The 27240-nt window shown below is 46.1% G+C and overlaps 10 protein-coding genes across 10 annotated transcripts; 4 read left to right on the forward strand and 6 right to left on the reverse strand.

The window, feature by feature from the left end:
- Positions 1–762: 762 nt before the first annotated feature.
- On the reverse strand, positions 763–4780 carry N7478_010766 (hybrid sensor histidine kinase/response regulator; the record flags this gene model as incomplete). The annotated part of the gene is made up of 3 exons (XM_056926980.1): positions 763–1007; positions 1126–4631; positions 4713–4780. 3 exons carry the CDS (start codon positions 4778–4780, stop codon positions 763–765), a joined length of 3819 nt encoding a protein of 1272 aa, XP_056774028.1.
- A 472-nt stretch (positions 4781–5252) lies between these two features.
- Positions 5253–6699, reverse strand: N7478_010767 (putative xylosidase/arabinosidase; the record flags this gene model as incomplete). The annotated part of the gene is made up of 2 exons (XM_056926981.1): positions 5253–6616; positions 6666–6699. 2 exons carry the CDS (start codon positions 6697–6699, stop codon positions 5253–5255), a joined length of 1398 nt encoding a protein of 465 aa, XP_056774029.1.
- A 960-nt stretch (positions 6700–7659) lies between these two features.
- N7478_010768 (putative hexose transporter) lies at positions 7660–8954 on the forward strand (the record flags this gene model as incomplete). The annotated part of the gene is made up of 3 exons (XM_056926982.1): positions 7660–7845; positions 7904–8535; positions 8597–8954. The coding sequence occupies 3 exons, from the start codon at positions 7660–7662 to the stop codon at positions 8952–8954; spliced, it is 1176 nt and encodes a 391-aa protein (XP_056774030.1).
- A 683-nt stretch (positions 8955–9637) lies between these two features.
- Positions 9638–9886, reverse strand: N7478_010769 (uncharacterized protein; the record flags this gene model as incomplete). Its single annotated transcript, XM_056926983.1, is given in 2 exon segments — positions 9638–9856; positions 9872–9886. 2 exon segments carry the CDS (start codon positions 9884–9886, stop codon positions 9638–9640), a joined length of 234 nt encoding a protein of 77 aa, XP_056774031.1.
- Positions 9887–11705: 1819 nt separating this feature from the next.
- Positions 11706–12923, forward strand: N7478_010770 (serine hydrolase domain-containing protein; the record flags this gene model as incomplete). The annotated part of the gene is made up of 1 exon (XM_056926984.1): positions 11706–12923. One exon carries the CDS (start codon positions 11706–11708, stop codon positions 12921–12923), a length of 1218 nt encoding a protein of 405 aa, XP_056774032.1.
- A 172-nt stretch (positions 12924–13095) lies between these two features.
- On the reverse strand, positions 13096–14185 carry N7478_010771 (sulfotransferase family protein; the record flags this gene model as incomplete). Its single annotated transcript, XM_056926985.1, has 4 exons — positions 13096–13405; positions 13464–13765; positions 13834–14029; positions 14109–14185. The coding sequence occupies 4 exons, from the start codon at positions 14183–14185 to the stop codon at positions 13096–13098; spliced, it is 885 nt and encodes a 294-aa protein (XP_056774033.1).
- A 3440-nt stretch (positions 14186–17625) lies between these two features.
- N7478_010772 (sugar porter family MFS transporter) lies at positions 17626–19343 on the forward strand (the record flags this gene model as incomplete). Its single annotated transcript, XM_056926986.1, has 2 exons — positions 17626–17720; positions 17837–19343. 2 exons carry the CDS (start codon positions 17626–17628, stop codon positions 19341–19343), a joined length of 1602 nt encoding a protein of 533 aa, XP_056774034.1.
- A 523-nt stretch (positions 19344–19866) lies between these two features.
- N7478_010773 (FAD-binding dehydrogenase) lies at positions 19867–21611 on the reverse strand (the record flags this gene model as incomplete). Its single annotated transcript, XM_056926987.1, has 2 exons — positions 19867–21147; positions 21210–21611. 2 exons carry the CDS (start codon positions 21609–21611, stop codon positions 19867–19869), a joined length of 1683 nt encoding a protein of 560 aa, XP_056774035.1.
- A 680-nt stretch (positions 21612–22291) lies between these two features.
- N7478_010774 (putative Rab geranylgeranyl transferase escort protein) lies at positions 22292–24109 on the forward strand (the record flags this gene model as incomplete). The annotated part of the gene is made up of 3 exons (XM_056926988.1): positions 22292–22365; positions 22424–23565; positions 23772–24109. 3 exons carry the CDS (start codon positions 22292–22294, stop codon positions 24107–24109), a joined length of 1554 nt encoding a protein of 517 aa, XP_056774036.1.
- A 263-nt stretch (positions 24110–24372) lies between these two features.
- N7478_010775 (Aldehyde dehydrogenase C-terminal) lies at positions 24373–26037 on the reverse strand (the record flags this gene model as incomplete). The annotated part of the gene is made up of 3 exons (XM_056926989.1): positions 24373–25158; positions 25222–25932; positions 25996–26037. 3 exons carry the CDS (start codon positions 26035–26037, stop codon positions 24373–24375), a joined length of 1539 nt encoding a protein of 512 aa, XP_056774037.1.
- Positions 26038–27240: the final 1203 nt, after the last annotated feature.

Below are 27240 nucleotides of genomic sequence, written 5' to 3' on the forward strand. Positions count from 1 at the left end.
TACCCAAATCTCCCTATCGCCCTCTATGAGCGTTATACCAAGGATGGATACTCTGAAAATATCATATATAGAAAGATAGTAGAATAATTCTGGACATGATATATGAAAACAGTTGGCGAAGTAGTATACCATTGCCTTTATGGTGGATATTAAGGCGGTGCTCCCTCAGGGAAGGCGGTAATAGCGGGGGGGGGGAAGGGTCGCAGTAGCCAGCAGAGGGTCGCATTAGTACCACCCTGTAATATGTAATATGCGTAATTGAATATTATCATGTTAAAATAGATAGGGAAGTCATTCAGTCTACACGAACTGTGGCAAGCTGGCTACGACCTACCGAAATCGGAAGGAAAGGTGCATAAAACGAACAATAATGGGCAACGTTGAAGAAGGCAAAGGGAGAAGCGAGCTGAAGCCTGCATGTATGAGCCCCAGCGCTCTGATTGGTCCGATCGAAGTGCTGGCAACATTTGAAACCAAGCAAACAAACCCCCACTACGAGCACCTCAATGTGGCTATTCTATACCTGCTTCATATGTTCTAACGAAGTAGAGAAAGAGAAACTAGATTGGCTGTTATCGAGAGCACTGAAAACTTTGCTCCAAAACGAAGTTCGTCATCTCATAGAGGTAGGGTATATATAATTTACTGGATGGAAGTCACAATATTAGAGAAATGAATAGCTGAAGCAGTCGTCGCCATAATCGTCATAGGTAACACGTGTTCACCAAGTTAATCCCCAGGTAGTGTTTTGCAAGCTCGGTACTAAATTTGGCGCCGCAGCACAGCTTGTAACTCCGGTCGCTTCAGGGGCTTAACCAGGAAAGTGTTAATCCCAGATCCTAGAGCTTCCTTTTGGGCACCAGCACTGTCGAGCCCAGTTAAAGCTGCTATGATTGTTGGTGGGGTTGCTTGTTGATCCATTTCGGATAGCCCGGCACGATATTCATTCTCCAACTTTCGAATCTCTTGTGATGCTTGGAAACCATTCATCACAGGCATTGAAATATCTGTTATCATTAGCATTATGGTCCAAATCATGAAATAGAAAATAAAATGGGGAACAGTGGCGAGGGATGCTAAATGACAATTAAGGGTAAAACATGGGTAGGGTTCAATCAAACATACCAATGATAACAATTTGGAAGACGCCCGGATGAGTCTTATATAGCTCAACTGCTTGGTAACCATCTTTTGCCGACATATATTTGAAGCCATCTTTCTTAACATAAGCACACAGTAATTGTAAATTGATGTCGTTGTCATCAACCAATAGAACAAATGGGTCTTGATTGGCAGGTAACCTCTCATCACGATTGGAACCTTGATCTAGTTTACAGACTTGATCTTGACCGACATCTGGATGTTTTGTAGGCTGAGACTGATGACTTTCTTCCTCGGCTCCCATAGTTTCTCTGGTTGGTCTTTTGCTAAGCTTCATTCGATCTGCCGGCGGATCACTGGCTTCGATGTCCACTGGTAGATGGGACGATCGAGGAACCTCCACCCAGCGAGTCGGCTCATCACTGCCGCGTCGGCCATTTTCTTGATCGTCTTGTCGTTTTAGACACATACTCATTGCTCGACCGAGTTTTCGAGGCCCACATGGCTGGCTAACAAACTCGAAGAATTTGGTCTGTTCTTGGTTTTTGGAAGAAATAAACATGCGGTGAGCCTCCTCTGGCGATTGACAGATAACAATAACTGGTGAATCGCGCAATTCTCCGAGATTGAACCGCCGGGAAAGACCAAAAATATTTCTTCCTTCAACATCCTCGGAATCTAGTTCTGTCTGTACAGCTAAGTAAAAGTCGGATTGAAGCTGGTTTCCATCGGATGGAGATATATTAGTCACTTTGAGACCAAACCATTCACCGCATAGTCTTTCTATTGAGGAATATAATGCCTTGTCGCGCTGAGAACGGATGGACTGTCCAAATCCTAAGATTCCAATTGTCTTGCCTTCGGTGTGACGCCTCAAACCAGAGAACGATTTCGCAGAGGAAGTATCTGGTTTTGTCGCTGACTTGAACAGTGGTGCGTAAATAGAGAGTTCAGTGCCTTTCCCCACAGTAGACTCAATTTCAATCGATCCACCAAGGAATCCAACTGCCTTGCGAACAATACTCAAGCCAAGTCCGCTTCCAGGAGCAAGAGAGTCCTCTTGTTTGAAAGGGCTGAAAAGTTCGTCCTGCAGGAATTTTGCTCCAATCCCCTTTCCAGTGTCTTTCACAGTGATTTTCACATCGAACCCATGCTTGTGTTTGCTTGTGGATTTTTGTGAGGTTGCAGTTGTACGTGGGGATGACTTCAATCCGATATAGATATATCCTGAGGATGTATACTTGAGTGCGTTGCCGAAGATATTCATGAATATGCGTCTCCAAGCTCCAGCGTGCGTGTCAAAGTCCCATTCCGTATCAGGTTCGATATCAAATATGACTGTGACCTGGCGAGATCGAGGACCAGTGGTATTCTCTTTTTGTGTTTGTCCAGCAGATCGTGACGATGATTGTGACAGGGCTGGCGGTGGCGTATGTGGGTGATTGTAGAAGCTATATCCAGCGAACACACAGTCTGTGACCTCTTCAAGAATGGCATCCAACTGAACATGTGAAATTGATGACCTTGCGGCGATGGGCATGCTTCTTGATATACCGGACTTCTTGCTACGTTTCCCGATTTGTGAACTGTCCCCTTTCCGGTATTGATCGATGAATGTCAGGTCAAGCAGACTGTTTATGGTATCTAGCAGAGTGCGACCACACGATTCGACCGTATGAACCATGCCATGCTGAAGCGCATTCATAGCCGTGTCCCCCAAAATGTCAGCCGTTCCCAGAATACCGTGTAGTGGGTTGCGGAGTTCGTGCGTAATACTGCTGACGAGATTGGTTTTCGCTCTTTCAGCTAGCTCCACGTCAATTCGGCGAATTTCAGCCATTATACTATTTGAGAAGGCCGATGTATACACGAGCTCGTTCTCTAGTGTGAATATACGGTGTGGCTCATTTGTCCAAACCAGGGCCCCAGCAAACCACCTGTCTCGATCAGAGTCCCAAATGGGCAGAACAAGGATATTTCTAGCGCCAGCGAAGATTTTGATCAAATCGTCAGCATGCCGCTTAAATCCTGGCTTTCGTCTGCGCTTGCTAGATGAACGGTGTTCCCCAGCACGAACTGACTCGTCGTTCTCGGACCCTGAATCTGTTTTTCTTCGACGATCACTCTCCTCTGAAACAGAACCATGGGCATTGAAAGTGAATATTTTCCCGTGAGGATATCGGTGAATTAACGAGGTAAACAAGGGTTCAGGCACGATGATATCCCGACCGGCTCTTTCCTCGTCATTGATACTCGAAATTCTTGAACTTGAAAATCCCAAGCATTCAGAAACTCTCGGGCTATCAGAGTCAGAGCTTTGGTCAGTATCAGAAATTGATCGCCGAGAGGATATTTCTGAGTCGGTGCTTTCCTCCTCACTGCCTAACTGGCGGTCGTTGATATCGGGTCCAGACACTCGGCGTTTGTTTTTGTCGACAAGGTTGCCAAATCGCTGACTGTTTGCGTCAAGAAATATCACCCCTTCCGCCCCAATCGACTCTCTCAGTAGATTCGCGGCGCGCGAAAAGACAGTTCTAATGCTGGACTGAAGGGTATCTTCCTTGAGGCCGCTACCCGTGAAAACGGCCCGTGCAGAGTTGTTTTGTTGAGAGATTTGGATGCCTGACTTCTGATGGGTCTCTAATTCGCTGTCCTGTGTTTTCTGGCCAGAGACAGTTGATCCATGGCTCGTAGCTGACGAACGGCGTGACTTTGAGGAGAGTTCTCGAATGGGGATGCTCTTCTTGTTCTTTCCCTTTGTAAGCTCTTGCAATTCCTGTTGCTCGATGTTCAACTGGCCCTCCGTAGTCTCCGCAGATTTCTCTGATTCAAGACGCTGTGCATGTGCCTCTGGCCATGAATCACGAAGTGTCGACCTTCCTTCCACAAAGCTACCTAGGCCCACAATCATTCGTTCTGCTCGACGGCTTTTGGCCGATGTCTCCTTCATTGCCAAGTGATCCATCACTGTCTCAGCCATATCCTTCATGAATTGAAGAGAGTGTTGGTCAGGTTCCGAAAGTCTCGCACTGGTATCCATCACACTAAGAGCGCCGATCTTAAAACCCATCGGGCTTATTAAAGGAACTGCCATGTAGAAACGCATTTCGGAAAGTGCTGATTGTAGTTTCGAGACTCCGAAGCGACGATCTTTGGTGAAATCCAGCACCACTAAGCTGCTATCATATGATCCCGTCTCGCTATGGTCGGATCCACGGACTGGTGTTGAGTCGACATAGTGACAAATACTCTTCTCTTTTGGAAATACACAACATCCCAGCTTTAAATGTTCTCCGTCCTTTGCGACATGGCCACCAATAAGGCTCAGGGTCGGAGTTGCCTCTGCTAGGACGTACTGGTAGGTGGGGTCAAATAATGAAATAAAGGCTCGCTCGGTTCCTAATCGATTTGCCGTCAATTGGGCGTAGGAGGTCAATGCAGAATCCGGAGATGGCTGTGGGGTGAACCCCTCACCACTGGCACGATCAAACGGGGCATATCGCGACGAGGCGTGGTCTTGTGGTATATATCTGCCAACGAACAACGATGAGTCAGTTGGGGTTCATGTACCACTACTCTTTGCGAAAATTGATGGGCGGAGGGGATCATACCTGTGGAATTCTCGCTCTTGTGCGAGCCTATAGCGCGACTTCGTGCCCAGCCCTATAATTGCGGCCATTTTGCGGTAACACGCATATGGAGACAAGAAGCCAACTGAGTGAAGCAACTTTCAAAAAGCGAGGCGAGGATAAAAGCGCATCTGAATTCAAACTAGACAAAACCGGGTTTCCCAGATTCCCAGGTCCATCGAGTTTTGATCCAACCATATTCATTCCACAACGCCAAGTGGGTCCCCGCTAATGTGGACTACGTCATACCCGAGATTTACAGTGGGGAAGTATAAATGACCCACAGCGTACGAGGATCCAGATTCTGCGCATTTGAGTTATTCTTTGCAATGTTAAGTCAACATAGATAGGATATTTAGTATCTGCGAGAAATAATTTGAGTTTTTATCTCCGCCAAATCAAGCAAGAAAAGCTCTCATCTTGGAACTGCCATCTAAGAGAGTATCACACTATGAGAAATGAAAGCCAGATCAACGAATTAGAGGTGGGAAGGGATACATACTGCATGTACCCTTTCTATGTTTAGGTAGTAGAATCCACCTCGAAGTTCTCAAACTCAACATCAACATCAGCCCCAATGGCAAAAATTCCAATCACCGGACCGGTGAAATCAAAGTCAGTCAAGACAGATGTGTCGACTGCACCGAAAGAATACCATTCTCCCTCTGCGGGTTTAAAGGACAATTGCAATGATAATTCAGTGTAATCAATCTTGAGTGAGACGGAATCCCCAATCGTAGTGCTTTGCGTTTCTGTTTGGGAGAAATTCTTAGCCCAGTTGATACCCTCAAAAACGATATTCCCTTCTAAGAAGTTCACCATTACTGCTAGATATCGATGTTCATCTTTGTAAAGTGCCAGTCCCGCACGAACACTTGTTCGCATTTGAGGTCTGACAATAGTGACGGACGCAGTACCCTCGAGTCGTCTCTGCCGTTGACCCAGAAAAGTAACAGACTCATTTGGACTAGTCAGCTCCACAGAGTCTGATTTGATTTTGATTATGTTCCCTTGAATATCGTATCGATCAATCTTCGCATCTCTCAGATACACCCACGGTGTAGTAGAGTTGACACCAACTGGCGTCGCACTTAAAAGCCCTCGGTGACATTCAATAGTAGCACAGTCGATAGCAGGCCACTCATTTTCTTTCCAGTCCACCCTGGTCAAGAAAGTTTCTCGACCCATTATGGACCGGCTTTTCCAAATACGACATCCCAGAAAGACCATCCACCAGTGTCCTTTTTGGTCTTGAAATAAATCACCATGGCCAGTGTTTTGGACATAACGGTCGGACCCGTGAGATGAATACAAAGGGTTTTTCTCATACGGCTCATATGGGCCGGACAGCTGCTTTGAGCGTGCCATGCTCATCATGTGGTGCCGGAATGTACCACCCTCAGCACACAACAAATAATACCAGCCATCCTTCTTGTATAGATGGGGTCCCTCTGTGTACCCTCTAGCCCAGCCTCTCCAAATTAGAGAAGGCTCTGTCAATACTTTACCTGTCTTTATATCAAGTTCCATATTATAAATATGGAACTCTGGGCCAGTCTTGCAAATTTGAACATAGACCTTATCCTCATCATCAAAGAACAAAGAAGGGTCAATCCCAGGGAAAGAAAAGACTATCGGGTCTGACCAATTTCCAGACTGAATATCTTTCGTGTATATAATAAACTGCTCGCTATGCTCATCTCCAGGTTCGTTTGTTGAGCCATGGATAACATTGGTGCAGATGATATAGGTCGTGTTTTTGTGATGGCGGATTGTGGGGGCATAAAGACCACCGGTAGCCACCATTGCTGTTCCATCATCCCACGGCGCAATAAACGTACTTGCTCCAACAAGTGATACCTGCGAACGACGATTGATGGCGTTCCCTGGAATTACTTAATGTTGATCACGACCCATTTAGAAACAACACCTTACCGATGTGAGTCCATGATTCAAGGTCCGTAGACATGTATATCGGCAAGCCAGGAAAAAGATGGAAACTAGAATTCACCAAGTAAAATATTCCATCTATGAGGCAAATAGAAGGGTCGGGCGCAAACCCAGTAATGATGGGATTTTGGATTTTGCAAGACATTTGGGCTTCAGCACAATGATTGTAGTTTTTCTGACAATAATTGGACCAACAAAAGTAATATTCGATTTTAAGTGGCGCGCCTCACTAGTCATCTGAGACACGGGGGTACGCTCCGCTACAAAATCACCTGGGCATCCTTTGACCCCGCATTTTTATATTAGGCTGAATTCGTAATTCCTGGGGTCATCTCAGATCCAAGTATATTGGTCATGTGTTTTTTAGCCTGTTCAAGAGGCGCCTCCTACTATATTCTATTGGAGCGGTTATATGTGACAAGCCAAAGGCTTTGATAATGGTAAAATCAGACCACATAAGAGCCTGGAAAAATCCTCTGCCGACGTTTGTAAGGACACAAAAACGCAAAGAAACCTTGGAATACTCTAGACCGCGCAGCCATGGTTCAACAAGTTGTGACATCTAAACCCCCGAAGGGCCATTTTTATCTTGCGGGGAGAGTATTTCCGCGAGTGAAATGGTGGAGACAACGTAATATGCGTCTCCTATACTTCTATATACTTATCTTGATTGCGACAAACACGGCAAATGGATTTGACAATTCCATGATGTATGTGTCGCTCCATTTGTAGATTCTCAGTTTACGCTAACGTTGCTAGGAATGGTCTACAAACTTTGTCCTACTGGCAAGACTATTTTCACCACCCGCAGGGACCAACCCTTGGTCTATTCAACTGTGTAATGAGTGCTGGAGCTTTGACAGGTCTGGTTATTCTGCCATTCATGTTAGATCATCTTGGTCGTAAAATTTGCTTGGTATTTGGTTCAATTTTTATGTTGATCGGGGTTGCACTACAATCGAGCTCCATCAACTTCTCAATGTTTGTCGGCGCTCGCTATATTCTTGGATTTGGAGACATAATAGTTATTTGTACCGCTCCACTTCTGATCACCGAAATTGCCCCAGCTCAGGATAGAGCGATTCTGGTTACAATTGCTGGCGCTACTTACCATTCGGGGGCGTTTATCGCAGCTTGGACAACATATGGCACGCTGAAAATAAAAGTGAGTGATATTGTGCGCATTGTATACATGACGAAAAGCGATTGACTAATACAAACAGAGCGAGTGGTCTTGGAGACTACCCAGTATTGTCCAGGGTATATTCACCTTAACGATGTTAGCTGTTGTGTGGTGGATTCCTGAGAGTCCTCGCTATTATGTGTCCAAAAATAACCCTGATAAGGCTCTAGAGATTCTAGCACATTACCATGCAGAGGGAGACCAGACAGATGAAATAGTTCAATTAGAATTCACCGAGATCACGACAGCCATTGCATTAGAAAAAAGCGGCGACCAATCCAATTCTTTCTTGGACTTTCTGCGAACCCAGGGTAATCGCAGGCGGCTCCTCATCATTGTCACATTTGGACTGTTTGCCCAATGGTCGGGGAATGGTCTCGTTTCATACTACCTCAATCTCATCATGGACAGTATTGGGATCACAGATGCCAACGAGCAGCTTCTGATCAACGGCGCTTTGACTTCTTTTAACCTTGCCACCAACCTTTTCTTCAGTTTCTTCGTCGATAAATGGGGCCGTCGTCCCATCATGTTGATCAGTTCAGCAGGAATGCTGGTCGCCTTTGTGATATGGACTATACTGTCAGCGCGCTACGATACGAATGCTAGCTCGAGCCTTGGATCTGGTGTTCTCGGGATGATATTCATATACTATCTATTCTACAATCTAAAGTAAGAATTCAATGCCGCTGGAGACCTCGAATATATGGATATACTAACAAATTCATTATAGGTCTGGGTTGATCGCAAGCTACACAACTGAGATCCTCCCATATTCGATGCGTGCGAAGGGATACACTATCATGGAATTCGCCATGTATATTGCGCTCTTTTTCAACCAATATGTCAACCCTATCGCTCTTGACAACATTCACTGGCGTTATTATATCTTTTATTGCTGTTTCTTGGCTGTGGAAGTGGTGGTGATCTGGTTTTTCTATCTCGAGACTCGATATATGCCTCTGGAGGAAGTGGCCAAGATCTTTGACGGCCATGACATTGCAACTGTCGCAAATATCGAGATGGAAAAGATGGAATGCACAGGGAAAAACATGACAACTGCAACTCATGTAGAAACAATAAGCGCCTAGAGTTTTGAATCCAAAGCTAATCTCCATTCTCAGAGGGGTGGCAATGAAGGTGATCCGAAGGAAAATTCAAGATTACGATTTCTCGACCCTGTTCGTCAACTGTACTTGTTTTGATTTGAATAAATCATCATAATTAACAACCTTGATTATTGTAGCGAGTGATTTAAATTAAATTCTTCGAGCTTTTTGAGATTCAATGCTTTCGAATTATCAGTTGTACTACGCATTGTCTTTTGTGTAAGGTTTGTTTTCCATTAAAACAAAAAGATTTGACTTCTAGAATTTGACAGTGAGCTAGAATTGTTATTTTTTCCTGCGCATGATGACTTCTACACAGCGCCATCTTTGGTCTGTGTGACTAGTGAAGATGCGCTCCATTGGACTGTAAAGAGTCGATGTCACTATCAAATGGGAGTTGAGATAAATGATATACTAATTTTCCACCCATAACATCAAGATGCGCGGACTAGCCATACGAATAACATTTTTTTCAGTTTGGCTTATACCTCGTTCTTTGGGTTGAGAAATACTGAATATTCCCAGCTTACTAAATAAAATACGACATTAATGAGTATAATGAAATTTTGTGTTCGGCATGGTAATCCTTGATCAAATGCAATCAATGAAGCCAGATACTAACTATTCGGCATGTAATATGGTTGTCTTTCAAACGTTTCGAAATTTCAAAACCCTTCATATGAGGTCTCTTTCGAAATTTTTACCTTCTTTTCTGTCTTTGTTTTTTTCGTCTTCTTGGGGGTAGCTTCATCGTCAGCATCAACTCCATCATCATTGGAACGCTTTCCATTTGCACCGGCCTTAATCTTTTTATCCAATTCCTCACTCGGCTCTTGAAAGTTTGCATCGGAGATGTTAGCATGTTCTTTCTCGCAATTTAGAATCTAATACTCACAAACATCTCCGTCTGGCATTATTATCATCGTAAAGTGAGGACGCTCTACAGGCATAGGCCCACAACTAGCGTTCCTTGCTCCAGAGAACCAGGTGTAATAAGTTTTCAAATTCTTTGTACCACCCTTCCATACTGCAAGTCATTTTCAACGAGAATTTGGTCCATCTTTGTTGTAAGATCAATATCGTCTGGAGATAGGTGACTTAGCCCGAAACTTCCTTTTTCCGTCATCTTCTGGAGTTCAATGGCCCTGTTCCTAAACCAGTCCAACCGAAGCCATTTGGAGTTGAGCCATATCTGATCGAAACTCTTGTATCCCGAGTGTACATCAACAGCGCTATTTGGCCCTCCTGTACGATTCAAAAAGAAATCAAGATTTGCCTCCATCCTCCTGTCCTTGGCACCCGCCACTATGGCTGTCACCGGTACATTTCAGGTTATGAATTGGATTTCATACCTCCATACGGCTCGATCATCTTTTGCCAGATGTCCAGCTTTTAGTGGGGCAGGCCTCCCGTGCTGGCGTGGAGGACTTGGCTTTAAAAGTCTGCTTTTAATTTGCGCTTCTTCGAGGGTGCCTGCGGCATTTGCCGGTCCTTCAAAGCCTTTCTCTTTGGGTCTTTTATTCCGGAGACGGCGGTAGCGAACAAAAATATCCATGAGTTCGGTAGAATAAAGTCGATTCCCATGCTTTTCCGAGTCTTGGACTGCCATGCTGGGCTTTTCCGGTGTATCCGAGCTACCTTGAGTGAGATACTATATGTGATTGCGGCGCAGTCTGACCTTGGAAAACAGCTAATATTGCCCCAGTATTAAGTGACCGATTGAAATGACATCTTTAACTCTAGATCAGTTCCAAAGGGTTGGACTCATAACCCCCTTACTCTATGTATCTCCTTGTCATTGCGCGAACTTACTTTTCTTTGTTAATCACGGTCCAGGCGACTTGCGACAAGCCAGATCTCGGTTTTCTCTTTAGTTGTGGAAGCCTTGTTTCAGTAGTTATCCAACGCAGGTTAAAAACTCTTTGTAATACTGTGCATTTCACCATATAATCTTTGCATAGAGATGCAACCCTTTGCTAGAGGAGATCTATGATAAAAAGGATATACTTCAAATCATGAATACGAATTTCGAGTTATGGTGATCGAATGTGAAAGATGAAAGCACAGACAGAAAGTAGAAGGATGAATGAAAGAGTACGAAGTCTGGGCAAAGAAACTTCATAACCAATTTGACGTAAGGCAGCCAAAGCGTGGACTTGTAGAAATACCTGGCAGGTATGAGTTTCGCTCTTTTATCATGCAATAGATTTAGCGTTGTACGGGCTTCGTTTCTCTCCCGACATCAAATACCTAGTCTCTCATGTTATGGCGAGTAAAGAAAGTCAACTAACACATTAATTGACATCTGCGGTGTTCATGAGTTGGGATAGGTGTCTGATTTCAACTGATTGTTTCCAAGCATAGAGATCGCCAAATTTAATCGCTCTCAATGTTCGTGTCAACTGGTTTTACATGGGTCACAAATCCGCGGATTTCGGGTTTCGGATTTCGGGTTTAAAGCTTTCCCCGTTTCCGATGCTGCACAGAGTTCAACAACTCGAACCCCGACATGACAAGCTCCTTGTGTACGTATAAACTGGTTAGAGGGTGGAGCTCTCTTCCTGTTGACATTTCTGCGATTGCTTGAATATTTTCAACACATGAAACTTCCTCCTAAAAAGCAAAATTCCTATATCTACTCTTTGCCATCTGCGATACTGCTTCAGGATCCGAACCGAGCATTGCCCTGATCAATTGACGAAAGGTCTTGTGAACGAACAAATTCAAACAAACATGGAACAGAGCTTCAATGATGCCATAGCTTCTGGCAAAATTAATGGAGCTGTTCTGTGTGCAACTGACACCAGTGGCTCCTTTGTCTTTAACAAGGCACTTGGGGAGCGTACTCTTATATCCGGTGAGAAACGACCGCAACAGCTAGACGACGTGCTTTACTTAGCCTCTGCCACCAAACTATTCGCCACAATTGCTTCTTTGCAATGTGTCGAAGATGGGAGCTTAACATTGGATGAGGATCTCTCATCTATTGCTCCCGAGCTTGCCTCCAAACAAGTCCTTACCGGCTTCGCGGGTGACGGTACAACACCTTTGCTTGAGCCCGCCGCTCGACCTATCACTCTCGAAATGCTACTTTCACATAGCTCTGGCCTCAGTTACCATTTCATGAACCAGAATGTCGCTCTCTGGCGGGAGAAATTCGGCGGGTCACAAACCGAGCGAAGAACAGTCGAAGATCTCTTTAATTATCCCCTGGTATTCCAACCTGGTGAGGGATGGATGTATAGCCCGGGTCTAGACTGGGCAGGTCGCTTGGTGGAGCGGGTAACCGGCTGCTCACTGGGTGAAAATATACAACGAAGGATATTTGACCCGCTAGGAATTACAGACGGTCAATTCTATCCAGTCACACGAAATGAGCTGCGAACTCGCATGGTGGATCTTAACCCAGACGATCCCGACGCCCTGGGAAAGGCCGTCGTTGGAGGGGGTGGTGATATGAATAAACGCACCATTGGCGATTTTGGTGGACATGGATTGTTCTTGCCCGGTATCGACTTTATCAAGGTGCTTCATTCACTTCTAGCTAATGATGAGAAGCTCCTAAAAACTGGTACTGTCGATAACATGTTTGAAAACCACCTCAGCCCTCAGGCCATCAAGAGCCATCAAGCTGCACTTTCTGGTCCAGCTGGTGTCTTTTTACGTGTGGGCACTGAGCTTGGAGCAAATGTAGGCTACGGCCTGGGCGGCTTATTGACACTGGAGGAATCTTATGGGTGGCATGGCGATCGAACGCTTACGTGGGGTGGAGGCCTGACATTGACTTGGTTCATTGATCGGCAAAATGGTCTTTGTGGAGTGGGTGCAGTTCAAGCGGCGCTGCCTGTTCAAGTAGAGCTTTCGGCCTCGTTGAAGCAAGTTTTCCGTCTTGATATACATAATAAGTATATGGCATGGAAGGGACAAAGAGGCAACCCAGAGAAGGAGTGAAGATCTATGATACAGGTCCGAGTTCCTGATTATACTAAATACCGCTGTACAAAGCCACCGGTTTTTTATCTCAATTTCTCATCTTCTCCATACTAAATGTAATATAACTTACATTATATCACACGGTATCGACCAAAATGGCAAACTCGAAGGACCGATGTTCATCTCACGATCACCATGCTCGTGCACAATGAGTAACATTTTGAAGGACTAATGGACCGTACTTCATGGACGCCCATCCACAAACCCCAATGGTGGCTACAATAACAGCACCACATCGCATTGCTGCGAGGGCAACCCTTGGTTTCAAAAAACCCTCAAACAAGGCTTGAAACTTGGCAGGTTGGTTACGGTCAGGATAGTCCTGTTCAGGTTTTGGAAGCTCGAGGTAAGAGCAAATATCATCCCAACCCAGCCCGTCTCGGTCTAATTGGATATCAAGTCGACGATCTGCAGAAATAGTCGCCTTGACCATGTGAATACTGCAGTTTTTATCAGTTCATCGAACTTTCAAGGTAATTCGGGCTTATTGAGACGTACTAATCGTTGTAGAACTGGCAGAGTACTTCTTCGTTGTCCGTATCTCCAGGGCGAGTGCCAGATGCAAAGGCATTATACATGACGAGGTGCGGCTCGATGAAATGGTACAGCTGCGAATCAAAATACTTCAGGATGTTCAACGGAAAGCTGCTGACGGCTTGAAATGCCTTTCCGCCAGAGTTGTTGATTGACAAAGCCCATTTTCTGGGATCTCTTTCGGTGAGAATGAACTTCACGTCGGGGTCTTTGGCGTAAGACTCTAGGACTTCGGTGCTCAACAAGCTTGTCACTTCAACGATAGCCTAGTAGATCACGTCCATTGATTAGAACCGGCCGTTTTTATTTTAACGATTTTTCAATATTGATTCACATCATAATTGGCAAACCATTTATCACAGTCTGCACGCGTGGCTCTCTTAATCCCGGATAGGCGGTTAAATTGAGCAATTGCGGTCTCCGTGAATATCTTGGTATGCTCTGTGCCATTGACAATGAAACATTCGTAAACATGGTATGGTTTAAAGCCCAAGATTTGCAGTGCGCGATAAAGACCAAGAGTTCCAGATCTAGTTACTCATTGTGGATCTAGTATTAGCCTGATATGTTCCTTTAAATAGTACTATGCATGTGCAGACGAAGTCTCACCGACTTAAACTGAGCACAATGACCTTCTTTCGTCGGACCTCAGTGGGTGTTGGTATTTGATCTACCACGCGAGACATGGCGATAGAAGAAAGCGAAGATGGCTTTTTTTATTTTTAACAAAAAGGACGATTACCTCGCGGATTTTATAGAAAGGAGTCACTAAGGATATTTGGGGGCCTTTTTTGCGTTGTTTGCGTTAAACCAAATTTGGCAAGTCATTGGCTTGATTCAGTTTAGATCTGCTCCACACCTACGACCGATGTGAGCCAATGCGATGCGCCGGATTATTGAAACATCATCGCACTAGTTCACTTGGAGCGAACTAGGCTCAAAACGAGGCTGAGAATTGATTTTCATCTCTTCGGTCCGGAGTACCCGAGTCCACTACAATGTAAATCAAAATGCCATTGCTTGATCAACGATAGCCCTCCAAATACTTAGTATGAAGAACGATATTTTTGAAGGTATTGTTGCTGATTGCCTGCTTTTTTGTCACTCTGATTTGATCATGAACTTTTTTTTGTCCAATTCATCATGTAATTCCTTGTGAACTTTGTCTCTGCCATTCAGCTTTGTCAAGCTCCAATCGGCGGAAGAGTGATGAATTGAAGATAATCGCAACTACTCAATGCTAAACCTGGATTATTATCATTTGAATGGACGATGTCATAAATTCCGAATATTGAATTTCCAACTTCTAAGTTCGTTCATATAATACATATCAACTTTGGAATAAGCCATGTGGACAGTGGCCTGCTCTATTACCGACTTCAGGGCTAACAAAGCCCCCGGGTACCCGAACCATCTACAGTACATCTAGTAGTACTAGTAGCTTTTCAGAACGGTTAGTAGGTTATAAGCGGCCTGTAAACATCGAAAGTTCTGATATATGCAGGTCCAAGTGAAGCAATACTAAAACTATCTGTAATTATTCCAAGAAGCGAAAAGGCGTTTTTCCTTTTTTTTTCTCTCTCTTTTTCTTTCTTTCTTTTCTTCCTTGGGCATGTAGGCTTCTAATCCCCGCCATCGTAGGTATTTAATAGGATTTGATGTTTAGAAAAAGAAAAGAAACCTCTACTACCAACTTACTAGGTAGTGAGCAACCTTCGGCTCGACTAGCCGGTTCGTTTTATTATTACGGTGCCCGAAGAAGCGGCTCAAATGCGCAAAATGATCTCCATGAATTAATGTGATACGGCTACACCAAGATCAGATATTAGCGCAACACAACATGTCAGATCACTCAGCCCTAGAGGAACATTATTTCTCCCCCCAGGTAGAAATTGGCCTACATACGATTTGTTACACTGAGATCAAGGGTGGATGTCTCATATCACCTAGCAGCTTCTCAATAATACCTATGAGCTAGTTTTGCTGAACTGCTCACTAAGCATAGTGTGGTCACTACGTATGTGGTATTCATATTCGTCGAGTCAAGATGACTGTGCTGAAACGTAAGCTTGGCGAGCCAGATCTGACATGCAGGGATCGGAGTCTCCCATGTAACCACTCAACAATCAATAGAACAGATTTGTTCGAGGCATCCTCATTTGCGTAATGGCGAGCTTCTAGAACACTTTCAAGTATGAGTATGATCAAGAAGAATATGTCTTATGATGATGGATGGGTCTTCTTTTGAAAATCCAGGGTTGTAAATTTTCCGCTGTGCTCTGACCCAGTACTAACGGCCTGACCCGAATTTGTTTCTGGACTAATTACCTCAGTAAGCAGGGCATGTATTCTGTTTAGTGAGAGCCTTGGGATCAAACTGGGAGGTAGTGGGGCATCCTAGTCTTAGTCATAAAAGTGAACTGAGCGCCATATGTACACCCTACTCCGTTTTTCGTATTGCGCGATGCTTTGCGCACAAAGACAGTCTTTTTTTTCTTTCCAAATCGGGAACTAGTGTGCTGATTTGCCGCAGAGAGCCGTTCGGGTGGCCTTTGTAAGAAAGACAAATCGGGTGAACGAGCCCCGACTAACGGAACTCGGAGGAGTTGACTCGAGGAGCTGCAGGTCAGTTATCTCGGAGCAAGGGCCCGGTGGCGCACGGCAACCAACTGACACGCTAAAGTATCAGCCTATGGCAAGACCCCTGTAGGCTGGGGTTGTAGGTCGGGTCGTACCATCGCTTCCACGCGGTCATCAGTGGGACGGCAGGCTGGGTAACGTGGATATGGTGAAACTTTGTTTGAAGTCGATCATATACAGATCCGGGCAACGAATAGACCAAAGGCCGCCATGGCGTTCGTCTAAACAAGACAAGGCGCCGAGCCGAACGCGCAACCTAAGAGCAAACCAGATTTCAACAGCTTGGCAAGCCTCAAGATGGTCCAAGCCCCTGATAGGATGGAAGAGAAAGGCAGAAGGCACAAGGAAGGAAAAAGAGAAGGGGAAAAATAATAAAAAAAAGAAAATCCAAGATGCCACATCCTTTTTTTGGTGGAGAGTAACCAATCATGGAAACGCGGGGGTGGATATGTGTTGATTCTGGGGGGGAAAGAAAGAAAAAAGACTGGGGAGTTGGGGAATTTGAGGGGGAATCACGGGTGTGGAGAAGGGGGGCCATCTACCTCCTCATAGTCATCGAGTCATCACGATATAAGATTTTAAGACAACACAACTTTGGAGGAGAAATAAAATAATAGAAATGAGGAAAAAATCTAGAAACCCCAGAAAACCCAGAAAACCCACTATATTCTATCATTCATAATATAAAATGAAGAAAATTTTAACGAAAGATATTAAAAGCAATGCCGAACATCATGTGAGGCCCTTTTTACTCCTAGAACCTTGGATCGAAGCCAAAGAAAAAGCACAAGATCCAGAAAACAAAGCATTCAAAACCACTGAAAAAAACGCAAAACAGAAAAAGTCCGCGCCCAGAAGAGAATAACGTGGGATTGGATGAAACCATGTGGCGTTGGTAGTTGACCTGCGAAGTAGCATGCGCTAGCCAGCGTTAGTGCAGTTAGGGGGCTTGGTATGGCGCGTTTTAGTCCTAGTTTAATCTGCTGGGGTCTTGGACCCTGAACAGACTGTCCTATGAGCGGTGTCCACTAGTTCTCGAAGGAGTTCGAGATGCTGATCTCAGTCAAGTTTAGGCATCTAGAGTAGAAGTGTACTTGGTATACTCGGTATACTCGGTAGTCATGTAGCAGTCACAGTCATCGACGCTGAACTATTAGTGGTAGAAAGCTGTGGTCTCCTCTTCTCCTCTTCTCCACAAAAGTCAAATTGCTCGAACCCAGACAACATGTATGCACTCCTTAGGCGGGATTCAAATTTATTTAATTTTAATTATTTAGATCCATCAATTCTCACGATGTCCCCCAATTAGCTAAGCTGGAATCCCCCCGTTTGCTATTCCCTGTCTCTATATCTTCTGCAATCCTTCCTCAGTTTCTTTCTAAACTTTTCTCTGTTTTTCTTTTTTTCTGTACTTGATTCCCCAAAGTTTCTCTTCTTCTATCTTACTCTACTGTGCTCCCCTTGACATACCCCCACTGAATCCATCATGGGGTACGTTATAGGAAACATCTACTTCATCACCACGGTGGCCGTCATTGGCGGTGCACTGTTCGGTTTTGATATTGCTTCTATGTCTGCCATGTAAGTCACATCATTTCCTACTTTTCTTTGGCTTCGACAAGCTTCCCCACCCCCCACTTTTTTTCTTCTCTCTTTGTTCCTCGATCTTCACATCCACTCACTAACCTTCTCCCCAGTCTTGGCACTCAACAGTACAAATGCTTCTTCAACCAGACTGGCATCAATGAGAAGGGTGAATGTGGCGGTCCAACCTCTTCGACCCAAGGTGGTATCTCTGCTGCCATGCCGGGTGGTTCCTTCCTCGGTGCGCTGGTCTCGGGTTTTGTCACGGACTGGATTGGTCGTAAGGGCGCCATCCAGTCTGGTTCGGTCATCTGGTGTATCGGTAGTGCCATCGTCTGCGCTTCATTCAGTATCGGTCAACTCGTCGCTGGTCGTTTTATCAACGGTATCTCTGTTGGTATTCTCAGCGCCCAAGTTCCCGTCTACGTCGCCGAGCTGGCCCAGCCCAGTAAACGAGGACAAGTGGTGGGAGCACAGCAGTGGGCCATCACCTGGGGTATTCTGATCATGTTCTACATCTCCTACGGAAGCAGCTTCCTCACCGGTAACGCTGCCTGGCGTCTACCTTGGGGTCTCCAGATGATCCCGGCCGTCTTCCTGTTCTTCATGTTCTTCCTCCTTCCCGAGAGCCCACGTTGGTTAGCCAAGCATGATCGCTGGGAGGAGGCCCATGAGGTTCTGGCCTTGGTTCACGCTAAGGGAGACAAGAGTGCTCCATTCGTGTTGACTGAGTTGCAGGAGATTCGGGACATTGTCGAGTTCGAGCGTCAACATGCCGATGCCTCGTACGTCGAGCTCTTCAAGGGCCACATGATTTACCGCACCCATATTGGCATGTTCACCCAGATCTGGTCCCAGCTGACCGGTATGAACGTCATGATGCTTTACATCACCTATGTCTTCGGAATGGCTGGTCTATCAGGTAACGCCAACCTAGTCGCATCCTCGATTCAATATGTCATCAACGTCGTTATGACTATCTTTGCTTTGCTCTTCATTGACCGCTGGGGTCGTCGTACCCCTCTTCTGGTGGGCTCCACCCTCATGATGATCTTCATGTTCGCCAACGGAGGTCTGATGGCCTCCTATGGTAAGCCTGCGCCGGCCGGTGGTGTGGGTGGTGTTGCTGAGGAGTCCTGGGACATGTCCGAGGCACCTATGGCCGCCAAGGGTATCATCGCCTGTACCTATCTGTTCGTCGCCAGTTACGCACCAACCTGGGGTCCCGTCAGCTGGATCTACCCACCCGAGCTCTTCCCCTTGCGTCTTCGTGGTAAGGCCGTGGCTCTTTCAACTGCTTCCAACTGGATCTTCAACTTCGCTCTCTCATACTTTGTTCCCCCCGCATTTGAGAACATCCAGTGGAAGACCTATCTAGTCTTCGGTGTCTTCTGTTTTGCGATGACCGTCCATGTGTTTTTCGCTTTCCCCGAGACTGCCGGTAAGACTTTGGAAGAGGTGGAGGACATGTTCACCACTCCTGGTATGCGGCCATGGAAGACCACTGTCCAGTTCCAGCATGTTCGCAAGCTGGAGCAGGGTACTATCCAATCGGAGAAGTTGCGAGATATTCAAGTTGAGAATGCTACAGAGAAAAGCGCCGCTGAAGTCACTCAGTAGGCGTGAAGTGTGATAAATCCCCGAAGCTTCTTTGGCATTTACCTGTCGCTGATTGAGTTTTCCTTGGATATTTCTCTTTGATTTGGATTGATGAGGCCTTTGGTTTTCTCACAATTCTTGTTTTTCCCACCAAACTGCTCCGGTAATCATACCAATGAGGTTTGCTGATTTATTTGATCTAGTTAATAAGGTTGCTAGAATAATTTGCGCACTGCGTGCCATTTTCTTTTAAATGAAAGTTGAAACAGACCTATCACCAGTAATTAACCGTCGTAGAGTGTGTTTAACTGAGAAAGCACCTCCAACTTTTAGTACAACATTAAGTTTCATGATTTTTTCTGTTCCCGTGTCTCTTCAGCCTGAGGTTAGGGGTATCATGACCGTCAATAGAGGTAGGTCCACTTTCACTGTAGAATATGCTATTCCTAGGAGCTATCTAGTAATTCGGTCACTTATTATGTCGATTCGTTCATTTGCACCTTCGTAGGCATGGTCCTCAAAGCCACTTAGATCCCTATGCTGATCAAGATGTCTCTGCCTTGACTGCTTCGGCCATTTTTATACCCGCCGTCCGTCCTGAGAAGATACAGCCTCCCAAGAAAGTACCTTCAAGGGCACTGTACCCATGAACTCCCCCTCCACCAAAACCTGAAGCTTCGCCCGCCGCATACAATCCTGGGAAGTTTGATCCGTCGGGTCGGAGGACATTTCCATCTAGGTTCGTCTCCAAGCCCCCAAGTGTCTTTCGAGTCAGGATATTCAATCGAATCGCGATCAGGGGGCCATGTTTTAGGTCCAACAGCTTGTGAAGCTTGACCACTCGGTACATTCGATCAGGCCAGTAGTTGCGCGCATTTCGGATGAGCATGATTTGAGCATCTTTGCTAAATGAGTTGTCGACTTGAAGATCACGAAGATGAATTTCATGTTCGATGTCCTCAATCTCAAGAGCCGGTCCGCCGCGTTCCTTCGCCAGTCTGTTCATGCCAGTAACTAAGTCAGGGAGATTGTCCTCGACCACGAAATCGGCGCCCTTGTCCATGAATGCTTGGATTGGCTCGGTGGGCGACCAAGAAAACAGACGTTTCAGTGTTTGAAGAATGCTTTTCCCTGTGATATCTGGGTTTTGCTCGGAGCCAGAAAGAACGTACTCGTTGGCAACGATCGTTTTGTTGAGTATAAACCACGTGTAATCTGAACCACTATGACAGATATGCTTCAAGGTCCCGAGGGTATCAGTACCAGGATAAAGCATTGGAGGCAGTCGGTGACCTGCGGCATCTAGCCAAAGTGACGATGGTCCGGGGATTATCCGAATCCCATGGTTTGGCCAGATAGGATCCCAGTTGCTGAGGCCTTCAGTGTAATGCCACATTCGATCGCTGTTAATTACATTGGCACCAGCCTCATGCGCGATATCAATCATTCGGCCATCCACATGAGCAGGGACTCCAATAACAAAGTTTGATGGAACAGCACCCAGTCGGTCGACAGGCCAATTCTTTCTAACAACTTCAAGGTTGGCGCCAACCCCTCCACTAGAGATGAGTACCTTGCTCCCACGAATCTCAAATGTGTCAACAGTTTTCCGACTGCTTGCAACCCCACGTGCGGTATCAGATGGCTCGAGAACTTGGCCTTTCACACCGATAGCTGCACCGGTATGCTCGTCAACCAAAATGGAGTCAACTTGGTGTCGAAATTTAAGATCCACTAGCCCTTTCTTCGCGGCTTCTCTGACTGGTTTTTCGAAAATATCAACGACTGCGGGCCCGGTGCCCCATGAAGCATGAAATCTTGGCACCTGGTAGTTCTTCTAGTTAGGTTTGTTCCCAGTATACAAATCGGGTGTAGAACTGAGCTCACCGAGTTTCCATGTCCTCCTGCAGATCCATCGCCTCGTTCGGCCCAGCTCACATTGAAAAAAGTCAATCCGAGAGATTTGACATATTGTTCAAATTCAGTCGACGCGAAGTCAATGAAGGCCTCTGCCCATTTTCTTGGCCAGTAATCACATTCACGATCAAATTTAGCTGTGCTCAACCAGTCCTGTAACGCGAGTTCGCGACTATCTCTGATTCTTGCCACGCGCTGCTCCCGCGTATTCACAATGAAAAGGCCGCCCAGCGACCAGAAAGCCTGACCACCTAGACTACTTTCATTCTCTTGATCGACGATAACACTGCGTACTTGACGTTTGGAGAGCTCAAAGGCAGCGACCAGGCCTGCAAGTCCGCCTCCAATAATAATGACTGGTTCGTCTGCCATCTCTTGGTACCTTGAACTGCGTATACCTTCTCAATTAATTTCGAGGCCCAGATCACCAAATAAATCGAGTCATCGAATTGACTTACTCACTGAGAGATGTGGAGAGGGGAGAGGAAAGAGTAAGTTGCCCCAAGAATGATCTCATGCGAAGGATGGGGGAGTTTGGCCCATCTGGCCTTGGGGGCTATTTTTATCGAATGTTGTGCAGATGGCACATGCAACGTGCTATGTGATTGTGATGTCGGTTGCACTCATTATGCTGGTTTCACGCCCATATATGATTAGGTGTCTGTAATCCTGTTTCAAGTTGTACCTAGGTGGTCTGAGAATGACCGAGGTTGATTGTAGATGAATTACTCCAGACTTCTAAGAATCAACTAAGAACTACTAAGTAGTGGTGGTGGTAGTAGTGCCGTCCCCACTTCTTGCTGCTCACCGCCTTCGCGCACACCAAAAGCTTCGACAAAACATTTTCTTTCCTTTTTCTTCTTTCTCTTCGATCCGTACTCCATGAGCTCTAACCATCCACCCCCTTTGGTTGTTGAGCTCATGGAACTTACGAATGGAACTCAATAGGCGCTAAATCACCTATTTGTCCAATTTATCAGATTCCGACCAGCCAGAGTCATACACTTAACTGGTTTGCTACTGGCGAGAGCACTAGCTCTCTCGTGGGCACCATGGACACCTTGGCAGGGACCGAGTGGGATGTGATTATTGCAGGGACTGGACTGGCTCAATCCCTTCTGGCCTTGTGAGTCGCATTCACTTGAGTCGTGGGCTACCTAGCCACTAACGCGTTCTCTCCCAAGATCCCTCTCTCGGTCGGGAAAAAAAGTCCTTCATCTGGATCAAAACGCATACTATGGTGGATCCGAGGCGGCATTCAGTCTGGATGAGGCTCACGATTGGGTGAACGATGTGAACCAACGTGGTCCAGGCCGCACTCCATTCGAAGAAGCCAAAATTTTCACATACGATCATTCGCAAGACACTGTCGAGCCTCGTCCAAAGTTGGCGGCCAGTCGAGCCTACACCCTCTCCCTCTCGCCTCATTTCCTCTACACTCGCTCCCAACTGATATCTGTCCTGATATCCTCCAAGGTCTATCGCCAGTTGGAGTTCATGGCTGTAGGAAGCTGGTGGATTCACTCTCAGGAACCCTCACAGACTGAGAGTGAAGAACTGGGTGCTACGCGATATTTCCATCGTGTACCAGGCAGCCGTGAGGACGTCTTTGCTGATACACATATCAATATGAAATCAAAAAGGGCACTGATGCGGTTCTTGCGGCACATCAGTAAGCCAAAGGATGATGAGGACAATAGTGAAGCAGAGGAAGACCTGTCTCTTCCGTTCGGAGAGTACTTGACCAGCAAGTTGGATGTTCCACAAGACCTTCAGAGTCCCTTGCTCTCTCTTTCGCTTTCGCAGCAAACTCTTCAAAATACTTCTGCCGCATATGCCCTTCCACGAATCAAGAGGCATCTTGCATCTATTGGTTCCTTGGGACCAGGATTTGGCTCTGTCATTTCCAAGTATGGGGGCGGATCCGAGATTCTCCAAGTTGCTTGTCGAGCCTCTGCCGTTGGTGGAGGAGTATATGCTCTTGGTACAGGAATCCAAAGTCTCACTGATGGTGGGTCGGAAGAGCAATTCCCTGTAGAATTGCAACTGTCCAATGGTGAGTCTGTTAGGGCAAAGTCCGTGGTGGGTTCACAATGGGATCTTCCTGTCGCTCAGGCACAGTCGCTGTCCTGCGCTAAAATTGCACGGTCAATCACTGTCGTCTCCTCGGACCTCGCGTTTCTTTTCCCCGTCACTACGGAGGGGGGCCCTGTGCCTGTCAGCGCTATTTTGATGTTCCCAGGCGAAACATTAGGCAATCCACAGTCGCCCCCAGTGTATCTCCAGGTTCACTCGAGTGACACCGGCGATTGTCCACGTCAGCAGAGTAAGTCATCCTCAATGTTCTTCCCATTCCAACTTCCCCCGCATCGCTCGTATGATGATTTGTTTAAACTTATCTACATTGTCTGCAATATCATTGATGATAATTATTATCACGAACTGATCATGAGCTCTGCAATTTGACTTTGCTTTTTCGAAAGAAATTATTTTTCTTTTGTCATTCATATAGCTAATATGGACTGAACACAGGTATCATCTACGGCAACGTCTCCGTCCCGGGGCTGGAAGGTCAGACTCTGTTGGAATGTGCAGTCGACCGACTTCTCCAGGCGGAAGGACCTCACGCCGTTGTTCATTGGTCTGTGCGATACAACCATATCGGTCATTTTAGTAACGATGGCTTACCCCCCACGATCCAAACACACTCACCTCACGTCTATAGCTTCCCGCTGCCCAGTCTGGACCTTGCTTTCGAGGATGAGACTGTTGACATGGTCAAGCAGGCATGGTTGATGGTCGAAGGCAGTGAAACAGACCCTGATGATTTTATGATCTTTGATGATCGAGAAGGCACCTTTGATGAATGACTTGTAGCATAGCATTACGATATGAGTGTCTCAGTACTAACCCCGGTAGTGTCCTTTGTACAGAACAGAATAATATTCGCTACCAAGTGAACCAATATATCTTTGCACGTGTCTTATTACCGTAGTCAGATCAAACTATGATATTTCGACTAAGCCCAGTCTTCCAAGGTTCAATCCATGACTTGGTCGCATCAATATAATGGATGGGTATTCGGCACTCCCAGTTGTCCTCTCATAATATTGAATCATCCAAGTTCCTCGCCCTACGGCCGACGTGAACTTTGCCCCAAAATATGCCGGATGGCCATGGAAACCACAAGTACCCCCAGACCGAACGTCCATCTCCACAATTTCCGCGTTGAAGTATCATTCCCATCGCGATCAAAGCCAGGTTTCACAGGCGGCGAAAGCTTTTCGATCTTTTTCAATGAATACGGTGGATATCGTGCATCCATCAACGACTCCATCCACGCCGGCATAGCATTTGTACAAGTGCGCAGGTAAGAAAACTCGCGGAAACCGTGATATCCATGATAATATCCAAATCCAGAGGTGCCGGTGCCTCCAAATGGTGCGTCGCGGCCTACGATATGCAGCATACAATCGTTGAATGTGACGCCTCCAGACTGAACTTCATCAAGGATGCGATGTTTCTCATCTGAGTTTTGCGTGAAGGCATACAAGGCAAGCGGTTGGCCAGTTTCACGTGTGAAAGCGAGGCCGGAATCTAAGTCAGCCTCCATTATCGGTAGGATTGGACCGAATAATTCCTCGGAGAGCAAGCTATCTCCTGGTCTCACGCCGGTGACAATGGTTGGTGCGAAGAATTGCGTGGAACGATCACGTTGACCGCCATAGACGATTTTGCCTCTTGTCTCCTTGAGCAGGCGATCTAGTCGGTCGAAATTGCGCTCGTTCACTATGCGTGTATAGTACTCAGGTTGTTTGTCTTGGCCGCCCATGAAAAGATCGAAGTGCCGGATCATGGCCTGAGCTAAAGCATCGCTGATCTTAGGATCTGCAATTACATGGTTGACTGTGAGGCAGATCTATATCATATGGTTATCTATGTGCCCGAAGACTGCTCAAAGGGAAAAGAAAACAACACTCACCTGTCCAGCATTTTGGAATTTGGTAACTGCTATATGTTTGGCCGAGAGCTCAATATTCGCAGTCGGCATGACAATAGCCGGTCCCTGGCCTCCCAGCTCTAGCGTGACAGGCGTGAGATGCTTCGCAGCTGCAGTATACACAATCTTGCCAATATTAGCAGATCCAGTATAAAACACATGATCGAATCGGTGCCCAAGGATATGCTGCATCTCTTGTGGACCAGCAGTGACACAACGAATAGCATTGGGGTCCAAGTATTGCGGAACGAGTTCCATGAGTAAGTCCTGGGACGCGCGCGCCATATCCGATGGCTTGAGTATTATCGCACACCCTGCAGCGATAGCCGCTAGCATTGGATGCAAGAGGAGTAATATTGGAAAATTCCAGGCGCCGATGATGAGCACCACGCCCTTGGGCTCTTTGCGTATAGTCGTGCCACCCATGAAATTAATCATATCCCATCTGGTCGGCTTCTCGTCCCGCATCCACTCGTTTAGATTCGCCAGAATGTGTAGAATGTCATTCTGGACCATTGTACAATCGGACAATATTGTTTCCTGGCGATGTCGCTTCAAGTCTTTGTAAAGCGCCGCAACAATACGATCCTTGTTCTCCTCGATCATCCACCACGTACGCTTCAACTGCCGAATTCTCCAGTTTATCCCCCTGGTAACTTTGGAATCAAATGCATTTCGAGTGGCCTGATAAGCCTATCCCTTATATCGTCAGTAGCCTTGGAACCGCGGATGTATGTAGTACGCAATTCGCCTCACCTTAACAAATTCCGCTGCGGTGGTGAACTCCATTTCAATCATCTGGTTTGTGAATCTGAGATGAATTACAACTCATTTTGTCAGAGATTATTGCAGTTATTCAATAACCCAGAGCCTGCGGGGGAGTCAGATGTCGACACTTTCTGCGCGCGTGGGCTTGAGCCGCGGACCGTTCCTAGTGCCATCTAAGGCAAGTGTGGAGTAAAGCCGTGGTCCTCGGTATGAAAACCGCATCACGCATATTTGTACCGAGTTTAATTGTCAAGTTCACTCAACATCTCTCAATCGCAAAAAGGATGATTCCATATGTACAAATTATTTAATGGACCATGTCGAAAACCACGTCGAAAACCACGTCGAAAACCACGTTGAAAATCACGTTGAAAATCACGTTGAAAATCACGTTGAAAATCACGTTCGTGTTAGAAATCATATCGAAAACTATATTAGAGATAGACTCCAATTTCCCCTACTAGCTTGTTTGCACAGTCTGGGTAGGAAGTAAAGGGTTTGGGTAACTGCTTTTCCGGAGTCAACTCATAAACTCAATACATTCGTATCATGATATTGCTGATTAAGGTGAAGTACCGTCCGTCAAGAGTTGCCATGCTCTCGAAGCACGATGAAACATGTCTAGATCCAACGTTTATCGAGAAATCAAGATCATTCGTCGTCGAAATTGAACTCTGCAAGGCTGAGGCCTATAATCACCACCCTTGCACGATGTCACCACAAAGAAAGCTTCATCTTCATACATAACATCCTTCAGTGGTCTATCGGAACAGATTGGCGATCCCCGCCGGTGACCGTGTCACACATGTCCAAGGATGCCAGTACTTGATGATTGGATATGATACTCATTGATCTTCACGCAACGCGTGAAACCTTGGGGCGACAAGGCTGCAGGTGTTGTTTTCGATGGCTGGCTGCTGCTGTTATGCTTCATCTTCCTTCGATTGTCAAGCGGGGTTGAGTATCAGGCTGTGCTATTCAGACTTCGGCAAATTTCGTGATCCACCGTATTCCGTACGGAGAACACCATACATACATTATGCAGGACTTCCATCGGCCGCCCGACAAAGATCATGCAGGGTCTTTGAGATCATCCCCTTATATGACGCCCTACATGCCATCTCTCTACTGAATTACGCGGCACACGCTCTCTATACGGAGTACATTGAAAGAAAAGAAAAATCGCTTTTTGACGCTAGAGTGTTCTTACTCCGTACTGGGGCAGTACTAAAT

This window comes from Penicillium angulare (assembly GCF_028827245.1).
Source record: "Penicillium angulare strain IBT 27051 chromosome Unknown utg000008l_segment0_segment0, whole genome shotgun sequence".
Classification (NCBI taxonomy): domain Eukaryota; kingdom Fungi; phylum Ascomycota; class Eurotiomycetes; order Eurotiales; family Aspergillaceae; genus Penicillium; species Penicillium angulare.